The sequence below is a fragment of the Schistocerca serialis genome, chromosome 6 (genome assembly GCF_023864345.2).
Source record: "Schistocerca serialis cubense isolate TAMUIC-IGC-003099 chromosome 6, iqSchSeri2.2, whole genome shotgun sequence".
NCBI classification, from domain to species: Eukaryota; Metazoa; Arthropoda; class Insecta; order Orthoptera; family Acrididae; genus Schistocerca; species Schistocerca serialis.
The window spans coordinates 731,838,554-731,849,590 of NC_064643.1; the positions used below are offsets into that span (position 1 = coordinate 731,838,554).

General features: G+C 42.9%; 1 protein-coding gene across 1 annotated transcript in view; it reads left to right on the forward strand.

The window, feature by feature from the left end:
* LOC126484076 (neuronal acetylcholine receptor subunit alpha-10-like) overlaps positions 1-10,555 on the forward strand; it is a 203,827-nt gene extending 193,272 nt beyond the window's left edge. The window contains exon 9 of the mRNA XM_050107446.1: positions 10,272-10,555. Within this exon, the coding sequence (XP_049963403.1) occupies positions 10,272-10,406 (135 nt within the window). The 3' untranslated portion in view covers positions 10,407-10,555. The remainder of the gene's footprint in view (positions 1-10,271) is intronic.
* The last annotated feature ends 482 nt before the right edge of the window (positions 10,556-11,037 follow it).

Below are 11,037 nucleotides of genomic sequence, written 5' to 3' on the forward strand. Positions count from 1 at the left end.
GTACGTAATTATTTGTCTAAGGGAACTCTGTGACATCATTTGGCCAATATCGCGTTTGATAGGAGTGTAGCTGCTACTCTAACTACTACTGCTACTCTTGAACAACTATTAAAGAATCATCTCCTACAGAACCCAAATGAAACCCTTAAATTCTACTGCGCCAACAATTATTCAGCGAAAACCTTAACGTACCTTGGAAAATCCAGTGGCAATAAATTTGTTCTCAAGAGGATGACACGTTTGCAAAACTAATTACTGGGCATCCGTTCGGTACCACATCCTGCTGCAGCATGCATTAAATCCTCGTCTGAAAATTTCTGCAAAGAACAATGCTCCAGCTTGGACCGCCAATTATGAATTATCGTGGTTGTCCTTACCATGGACACTCATACAATTGTTTTCATGTGGCGGGCAGTTGCTTGTCGTGATACACATGTAGTCTGCAAGCATATGTCTCAGACGCACTGCTCGTTCAAAACATCGTATCCGATGAAAATCATACCATTGCCTCCTGATCTCAAAATATTCGATGCAGGATCCTCTACTCTCCGTATTACAGTGATAGATTGTAAAAAGTACACCTCTGCGACATTCCAAGGCAACTGATAACATAAATGAACGACGTTCCGAAGCACCAAGGCGTAGAAATTAAGCTGCATACCGACAATAAAGCAATTTCCTTTCCAGTCAGGAATTTAATTCCGTGGCCATGATTCGACAATGGTACTTCAGGAGAATTATTCAGTAGCGCAACTTTGCGGAAAATGAAATTAAAGCGAAAAACGTCGGATTACCGTGTTCACTTAAAAATGACACATAATCTAGAATACCAAATCACCATAGTTAACATGTCTTATTTCCGCAATGGACTAGGATACATCATTCAGTCATGTATCGTGTCTGGGCGAATGATACCATCCTTCTTTATTTTGTGCAGTTGTCTTAATTTCTTGATAGTTTTTACATTTCGTTCCGTCAAGTACATCTTCAACTATATTCTTTGTTGACATCTTGTTTTTCTTTCCCAACCTGTCGTATCTAAATAAATTTCCAGATGTTTCTCTTTCCTTTTTTAAACATTTTTATGAGGTTTATTCCTCATTTGTAACTTTCAAAACATTTTTATTGGATTTGCTTTCTTTTTTAGTCTCCTCCAAAGCCACGTTTCGAGACTTTTCAGTCACACGGGAGTACACTCCCGGTGGATTTCTTAACAAACTGTGTTTCTTTCTGTTCTACACGAAATCATTTATTCATTAAAAATTTCTTCAGTTTTTGGTAGTGTACTTCGTGTTGTCTTTTCTGACTTTGAAATAACAGTTGCTGTTTCTGTAATTAAGGTGTCTAAATAATACAGTTTATGATCTTTCCTGTTGCTTTGTATTTTAATAGTATGTGTTCTTTTCAGACTGTCATAATTTTGGATTTTTACTATTATCTGAAGTTCAAACATTTTCAAAATAATGTAGTTGCAAATATAGAAACCATATTCTGCATACAGTTTTAACCATCACCTACTATAGCAACATTGTCTGCAAACATGATGCAGTGAGAATTCAGTTCACCTTAACTATAAATGTTTTGACTTTGTGATCATCATATCTTTTTCACGAAACTTCTAAGCAGATATAACGACAATGAGCAAGGCAGTACTGCTACATTTTTCATTTTAGATTTACGTTGTCCTCCGTTAATCGTTGTTCTCACCCTTCAAATTTTGTATTTTTGGATATTGTTCTTCTATCTTTCAAATCTGTATGTCTATTTTCCAGGCTCGTAAAGAGTTTCTTCCAGATAATGATGTCAAATAACTTTCTAAATTCATGAAGACCATGTCAGCACCACTGTTTAATTCTAACCATGCCTGTAACCGGATTGTGAGAGCTATACGCCTTTTCCTGGCTCTATTTTTTATGTAAGATTAGACGGGTGCTCAAGTTGTATTTCTATTTAGAATTTTATTATAATTTTTAAGTACATATACCAGTGATTTATCTGGAAGCCAAATTAAGCGAATATTGCGCTATTTCGAGATATGACTTTTCATTCTCGTGTTGAACGTAAACAGATGACAGCACCAGCATGACCCTGGCCTCACTGCTTTTCTTTCACAGAAGCTAAAGAATGGTAGCCAAAGAGTGACATCTAGGAAGTGAAAGAAGGTTGCCGAAGATTTGTCCACCCAAATGTCCCAGCTCTCAGCCTGAGGTCTCACGTTTTCCTGCTGCAGGATAATCTGGAGGTCCAAAGGAGTCTAGGCAGGTGCAAGGACATCAGCCAGAATGCAGCGTTCTGCTTCTCAGAAAATTCTGCCTGTAACTTTCGCAGCAGTTCTCACTGTTCTTGTTTCCTTTCTTTTTTTTGTGCCAGATGCGATCCGTACTCTGGCGTTAGATTCAGGCTCAGAATTACGAAATCGACGTTCTTCGCCTGTTAAGATAGTAAGGAAAATATCGTGATCTTCGTTTCAAAATTTCTGGAGATGGCTTCCGATCACGGTTCTTCCTGAACTTCTTGGTATTCCAAATCATTTGGTATGTGAGGCAACACAAGCCGTGATCATACATTTCGATTGATGAAAACCGCAACATCTGCGTTAAAATTATTTACTTTTCAAAGACTAGTTTCGTGATATTCTAGTCAAACTTTCAGATAAAAGACTGTTGACCTTTGAATACATAATGTCCTTAAAACTCCATAAGGGTAAATAATTGAAGTACCCTATCTCCAACACGAAATTGGCTTACAAAGTATACAACCGTCGTGAATAAAATAACCGGAGAGACACGTAGCGCGAGCACACATGGGGCCTCTTCTCGGGCAGCGGTGAGCTACACTTACGGTGTTAGAGCTATAAGTGTCGGACCTAACAGGTACAAATTTCTCCGTTATCTGTGCTTCGACCGTCGCCAGCGCCGCACTGTGTCCTAATGCAAGATTCGTCCAACTTCATTCTCAGTGGCACGTCCGTCTTCCATCTCGTCAGTTCATTGCTCGGCGCGAGTACCACGGAGCTGCTTCCAGAGTGACCTGCCATCCAGGATACTCGTCCTCACAAAAGTGTTTCCACCCATCTGCTGCAATTTCTGGAACCCACACACATACCATCACACACACATACTCGATGAAGTCTGAAAACTGTTTTGGCTGCACAGTTGTCCTCTTTAACGATGAATTCAATGACAGCACACTGTCAAACCGAAACATGAGCCACCTTGTTGTGTATACACTGAGGTAACAAAATTCATGTGATACCTCATCGTACTGAGTCGGACATCCTTTCGTCCGACATAGTCCAGCAGCTCGACATGCCATGTACTCAACAAGTCATTGGAAATATTGAGCCATGCTGCCTCTACAGGGTGTTACAAAAAGGTACGGCCAAACTTTCTGGAAACATTCCTCACAAACAAATAAAGAAAAGATGTTATGTGGACATGTGTCCGGAAACGCTTAATTTCCATGTCAGAGCTCATTTTAGTTTAGACAGTATGTACTGTAGTTCCTCGATTCACCGACAGTTGGCCCAATTGAAGGAAGGTAATGTTGACTTCGGTGCTTGTGTTGACATGCGACTCATTGCTCTACAGTACTAGCATCAAGCACATCAGTACGTAGCATCAATAGGTTAGTGTTCATCACGACCGTGGTTTTGCAGTCAGTGCAATGTTTACAAATGCGGAGTTGCCAGATGCCCATTTGATGTATGGATTAGCACGGGGCAATAGCCGTGGCGCGGTACGTTTGTATCGAGACAGATTTCCAGAACGAAGGTGTCCCGACAGGAAGACGTTCGAAGCAATTGATCGGCGTCTTAGGGAGCACGGAACATTCCAGCCTATGACTCGCAACTGGGGAAGACCTAGAACGACGAGGACACCTGCAATGGACGAGGCAATTCTTCGTGCAGTTGACAATAACCCTAATGTCAGCGTCAGAGAAGTTGCTGCTGTACAAGGTAACGTTGACTACGTCACTGTATGGAGAGTGCTACGGGAGAACCAGATGTTTCCGTACCATGTACAGCGTGTGCAGGCACAATACGCCATTCTCCAGGGCTGCATCAGCGTATCAGGGATTCCATGCGACGGAGGGTGGATGCATGTATCCTCGCAAACGGAGGACATTTTGAACATTTCCTGTAACAAAGTGTTTGAAGTCACGCTGGTACGTTCTGTTGCTGTGTGTTTCCATTCCATGATTAATGTGAGTTGAAGAGGAGTAATAAAATGAGCTCTAACATGGAAAGTAAGCGTTTCCGGGCACATGTCCACATAACATATTTTCTGTCTTTGTGTGTGAGGAATGTTTCGTGGAAGTTTGGCCGTACCTTTTTGTAACACCCTGTATAGCCGTCCATAATTGCGAAAACGGTGCCGGTGAAGGGTTTGTGCGCGAACTAACGTCTCGATTATGTCCCATAAATTTTCAATGGGATTCATGTCGAGCAGTCTGCCAGAATATTCTTCAAATCCATCGCGAATAACTGTGGCCTGGTGACATGGCACATTGCCATCCAAAAAAATTCCATCTTTATTGTTGTGCATGAATGAATGCAAATGGTCTCCAAGTAGCCAAAGAGAACCACTTCCAAATCAGTCATCCATATAAACACAGCCCACATCATTATGGATCCCCACCGACTTGCTCAGTGCCCTGTTCACAACTTTCGTCGTGGCTTCGTGGGGTCTGCGCCATGCTCGAAACCTACCATCAGATCTTACCAAATGAACTGGGACTCATCCGACAGGGCCACGGTTTTCCAGTGTCTGGGGTCAAAGCTATATGGTCACAAGTCAAGGAGAGGTGCTGCAGGCGATGTCATATGGCTACCAAAGGCACTCGGTCGGTCGTCTGCTGCCATAGCCCATCAACGCCAAACTTCGCCCCATTGTAATAACGGATATGTTCGCAGTAAGTCCCACACTGATTTCTGGAGATATTTCAGCCAGTGTTGCTTGTCTGTTAGCACCGACCACTCTATGCAAACACTGTTGCTCCTAGTCGTTACGTGAAGGCCATCGGCCACTGCGTTATCCATGGTGAGAAGCAATGCCTGAACTTACGTACTCTCGGCTCACTCTTGATTCTTTGGATCTCGGAATATTGAATTCCCTATCGATTTCCGAAACGGAATGTCCCACCCGTCTAGCTCCAACTACCGTTCCACGTTTGTTAATTTCGGTCGTCCAGCCATAATCACGTAGGACACCTTTCCACATGGACCACATGAGTGCAAATGATAGGTGCGCCAATGCACTGCATTTTTATATCTTGCCTATGCGATACTGTCGCCATATGTATATGTCCATATCGCTATCCCACGACTTTTGTCACCTCACCATATAGCCTGCAGGCGGGTGACGGAAGCTAATGACATTACAATGCGTCAAAACACAGTGTTAAGTCTGCAGCTACCGAGAGTACTATCGTTGTTACTACCTAACGTTTTAATTTCACCGAACGGGCATATGATTAGTGAAACTGAACAGTTCAAATTTCTTGGTGTTCAGACAGATAGTAAGCTGTCGTGAAAAGTCAACGTTCAGGATCTTGTTCAAATACTTAATACTGCCGTTTTTACTATTCGATCGGTATCTGAAGCGAGTGATCGTTCGACACGAGAATTAGTCTACTTCGCTCATTTTCATTCGCTTATGTCGTTGTTGTGGTCTTCAGTCCTGAGACTGGTTTGATGCAGCTCTCCACCCTACTCTATCCTGTGCAAGCTTCTTCATCTCCCAGTACCTACTACAACCTACATCCTTCTGAATCTGCTTAGTGTATTCATCTCTTGGTCTCCCTCTACGATTTTTACCGTCCACGCTGCCCTACAATACTAAATTGGCGATCCCTTGATGCCTCAGAACATGCCCTACCAACCGATCCCTTCTTCTAGTCAAGTTGTGCCACAAATTTGTCTTCTCCCCAATCCCACTCAATACTTCCACATTACTTACGTGGTCAGCCCATCTAATCTTCAGCATTCTTCTGTAGCACCACATTTCAAAAGCTTCTATTCTCTTCAAGTCCAAACTATTTATCGTCCATGTTTCACTTCCATACATGGCTACACTCCATATAAATACTTTCAGAAACGACTTCCTCACACTTACATCTATACTCGATGTCAACAAATTTCTCATCTTCAGAAACGCTTTCCTTGCCATTGCCAGTCTACATTTTAGATCCTCTCTACTTCGACCATCATCATTTATTTTGTTCCCCAAATAGCAAAACTCCTTTACTACTTCAAGTGTCTCATTTCCTAATTTAATTCCCTCAGCACCACCCGACTTAATTCGACTACATTCCATTATCCTCGTTTTGCTTTTGTTGATGTTCATCTTATATCCTCATTTCAAGACACTATACATTCCGTTCAACTGCTTATCCAATTCCTTTGCTGTCTCTGAGAGAATTAGAATGTCATCGGCAAACCTCAAAGTTTTTATTTCTTCTCCATGGATTTTAATACCTACCCCGAATTTTTCTTTTGTTTCCTTGCTCAATATACAGATTGAATAACATCGGGGAGAGGCTACAACCCTGTCTCACTCCCTTCCCAACCACTGCTTCCCTTTCGTGTCCCTCGACTCTTGTAACTGCCATCTGGTTTCTGTACAAATTGTAAATAGCCTTTCGCTCCCTTTATTTTACCCCTGCCACCTTCAGAATTTGAAAGAGAGTGTTGCAGTCAACATTGTCAAACGCTTTCTCTAAGTCTACAAATGCTAGAAACGTAGGTTGCCTTTCCTTAATTTTTCTTCTTAGATAAGTCGTAGGGTCATTATTGCCTCACATGTTCCAATATTTCTACGAAATCCAAACTGATCTTCCCCGAGGTCGGCTTCTACTAGTTTTCCCATTCGTCTGTAAAGAATTCGCGTTAGTATTTTGCAGCCGTGAATTATTAAACTGATAGTTCGGTAATTTTCGCATCTGTCAACACCTGCTTTCTTTGTGATTGAAAATATTATATTCTTCTTGAAGTGTGAGGGTATTTCGCCTGTCTCATATATCTTGCTCACCAGAAGGTAGAGTTTAGTCAGGACTGGCTCTCCCAAGGCTGTCAGTAGTTCTAATGGAATGTTGTCTACTCTCGGGGCCTTGTTTCGGCTTAGGTCTTTCAGTGTTCTATCAAATTCTTCACGCAGTATCATATCTCCCATTTCATCTTCATCTACATCCTCTACCATTTCCATAATATTGTCCTCAAGTATATCGCCGTTGAATAGACCTTCTATATACTCCTTCCACCTTTCTGCTTTCCCTTCTTTGCTTAGAACTGCCATCTGGTTTCTGTACAAATTGTAAATAGCCTTTCGCTTCCTTTATTTTACCCCTGCCACCTTCAGAATTTGAAAGAGAGTGTTGCAGTCAACATTGTCAAACGCTTTCTCTAAGTCTACAAATGCTAGAAACGTAGGTTGCCTTTCCTTAATTTTTCTTCTTAGATAAGTCGTAGGGTCATTATTGCCTCACATGTTCCAATATTTCTACGAAATCCAAACTGATCTTCCCCGAGGTCGGCTTCTACTAGTTTTCCCATTCGTCTGTAAAGAATTCGCGTTAGTATTTTGCAGCCGTGAATTATTAAACTGATAGTTCGGTAATTTTCGCATCTGTCAACACCTGCTTTCTTTGTGATTGAAAATATTATATTCTTCTTGAAGTGTGAGGGTATTTCGCCTGTCTCATATATCTTGCTCACCAGAAGGTAGAGTTTAGTCAGGACTGGCTCTCCCAAGGCTGTCAGTAGTTCTAATGGAATGTTGTCTACTCTCGGGGCCTTGTTTCGGCTTAGGTCTTTCAGTGTTCTATCAAATTCTTCACGCAGTATCATATCTCCCATTTCATCTTCATCTACATCCTCTACCATTTCCATAATATTGTCCTCAAGTATATCGCCGTTGAATAGACCTTCTATATACTCCTTCCACCTTTCTGCTTTCCCTTCTTTGCTTAGAACTGGGTTTCCACCTGAGCTCTTGATATTCATACAAGTGGTTCTCTTTTCTCCAAAGGTCTCTCTGTAGGCAGTATTTATCTTACCCCTGGTGAGACAAGCCTCTACATCCTTGCATTTGTCCTCTAGCCATTCCTGCTTAGACATTTTGCACTTCCTGTAGATCTCATTTTAGAGACATTTGTATTCCTTTTTGCCTGCTTGATTTACTGCTTTTTTATATTTTCTCCTTTCATCAATTAAGTTCAATATTTCTTTTGTTACCCAAGGATTTCTAGCAGCTCTCGTCTGTTTATCTACTTTATCCTCTGCTGCCTTTACTACTTCATCCCTCAAAGCTACCCATTCTTCTTCTACTGTATTTCTTTCCTCCATACCTGTCAAATGTTCCCTTATGCTCTCCTTCAAACTCTGTATAACCTCTGGTTGTTTCAGTTTATCCAGATCCCATCTCCTTAAATGCCCACCTTTTTGCAGTTTCTTCAGTTTTAATCTACAGTTCATAACCTTTAGATTGTGGTCAGAGTCCACATCTGCCCCTGGAAATGTCTTACAATTTAAAACCTGGTTCCTAAATCTCTGTCTTACCATTATATGTCGTATGGTATTATATTTTGGGGTAACTCTTCCCATTCTAAAAGGATATTTTTGGCTCAGAAACAGGCGGTTTGAGCAATAAGTGGTATAAGTTCACGAACCTCTTGTCGATCCCTGTTCAGGAGTATGGGTATTTTGACATTGGGATATATATATATATATATATATATATATATATATATATATATATATATATATATATATATATATATATTCCTTACTGTCGTTTCTTGTGAACAATATTAGCTTATTCCGAAGAATAAGCGGCTTTCACTCGGTTAATGCTTGGCAGAAATGAAACCTGCTTTTAGATCGGACTTCCTTAACTCTCGTGCAGAAAAGTTTGTAGTATACTGCTGCATCCATTTTCAATAAGCTACCACTGAAATTCAAAAACCTTAGCAGTAATCCACGCGCTTTCCAATCCAAACCGAAGAGTTTCCTCGTGGGTCACTCCTTCTATTCAGTCGAGGAGTTCCTTGAAAAATTAAGCTGATTCGTGTTGTATTGTTGATTGTTTAAACTTATGGACTGACTTTTTTCGGGTTCATAAACATTTATTTTTGTCTGTTATTACTTTTATGTCGTAATTTCACGTACTGGCACGTTCCATGGCCTTGGAGATTTGCTCCTCAATTTGGTGCTACGGAATTTGATGTGTAAATAAATAAAATAAACATTGTTGACACTGTGCTGGTTGCTCACGAGTGTGAGTGTGATTCCCACACCTGGGAGACTGTCCAGCTGGATTACCTTTAGAATTCCAGAATGCGATTTTCACTCTCCAGCGGAGTGTGCGCTGATATGAAACTTCCTGGCAGATTAAAACTGTGTGCCGGACTGAGACTCGCACTCGGGACCTTTGCCTATCGCGGGCAAGTGCTCTACCAACTGAGCTACCCAAGCACGACTCACGCCCCGTCCTCACAGCTTCACTTCTGCCAGTATCTCGTCTCCTACCTTCCAAATTTACAGAAGCTCTCCTGCAAACCTTGCAGAACTAGCACTCCTGAAAGAAAGGATATTGCGGAGACATGGCTTAGCCACAGCCTGGGGGATGTTTCCAGAATTAGATTTTCACTCTGCAGCGGAGTGTGCGCTGAAATGAAACTTCATGGCAGATTAAAACTGTGTGCCGTACCGAGACTCGAACTCGGGACCTTTGCCTTTCGCGGGCAAGTGCTCTACCAACTGAGCTACCCAAGCACGACTCACGCCCCATCCCCACAGATTCACTTCTGCCAGTATCTCGTCTCCTACCTTCCAAACTTTACAGAAGCTCTCCTGCGAACCTAGCAGAACTAGCACTCCTGAAAGAAAGGGGGATGTTTCTAGAACGATGTTTTCACTCTGCAGCGGAGTGCGCGCTGATATGAAACTTCCTGGCAGATTAAAACTGTGTGCCGGACCGAGACTCGAACTCGGGACCTTTGCCTTTCGCAGGCAAGTGCTCTACCAAGGTAGGAGACGAGGTATTGGCAGAAGTAAAGCTGTTAGGACGGGGCGTGGGTCGTGCTTGGGTACCTCAGTTTGTGGAGCACTTGCCTCTGAAAGGCAAAGGTCCCGAGTTCGAGTCTCGGTCCGGCACACAGTTTTAATCTGCCAGGAAGTTTCATATCAGCGCACATTCCGCTGCAGAGTGAAAATCTCATTCTGGCTACCTTGAAAATTGTTCTGAATGTAACGACCGCCACTGCCGCCGCAGGTTTCGGAGTCGCCGTCGCCGCCCGCCACACCCGCGGCGAACTTCTGGCTGCGCTGGACGGGTGCTGTCGACGTCTGCGTGCTCGCCGTCTCGGTGGTGGCCTACGTCATCGTGCTGGCCAGGTTCCTGCCCTGACGAGCGGGCAGGCAGCCGCGCCCCCTGGCGCCCCGAGGCGGGACTGCTTCAGCGTGGCACCAGCAGCCACCTATTCCTCAGCCCACGGCCCGGCCGCTCAGCAGCAAGACCTAACACTGCCTCATTGTATACTTCTACCTCAAGTAAAATTTCAGTACAAAACTAAACACAAGGGTTTTATTTTATCTGGCCCACCAGGGAACAAGAACTGGACAAAAACACTACCTGTTAAAAAAGGTGAAGCATTCAGAAGTCACAGTCGGGCGCCAATGTTACATCGTAAATGTACACATCACCAGCGGATATGCAAATGATTAGTCGTAATCCTCTGTGACAGGTAGAGCGGTCACCAGAGTGCGTTGGTGTTGTCCCTGCTTAGTGTCGTTACCAGGTCAGATAGGATAAACGATGGGTGTGAACAGAGATGTAGTCATCACTGTGAAAGACACCCGTGTGAGACAGCGTTATCAGCATCTAACCGAATCTGAAAGCTGCTGCACTGTGGGTCTCCGTTTGGTCGGCTCATCGAATTATGTAGTATCTAGACTTGTGGGGCATCCTCATGCGACAGTGGCCAGATGTTGCACTGCATGGGAACGTGATGGCAGGGATGCTCGTCATCACCGTTCCC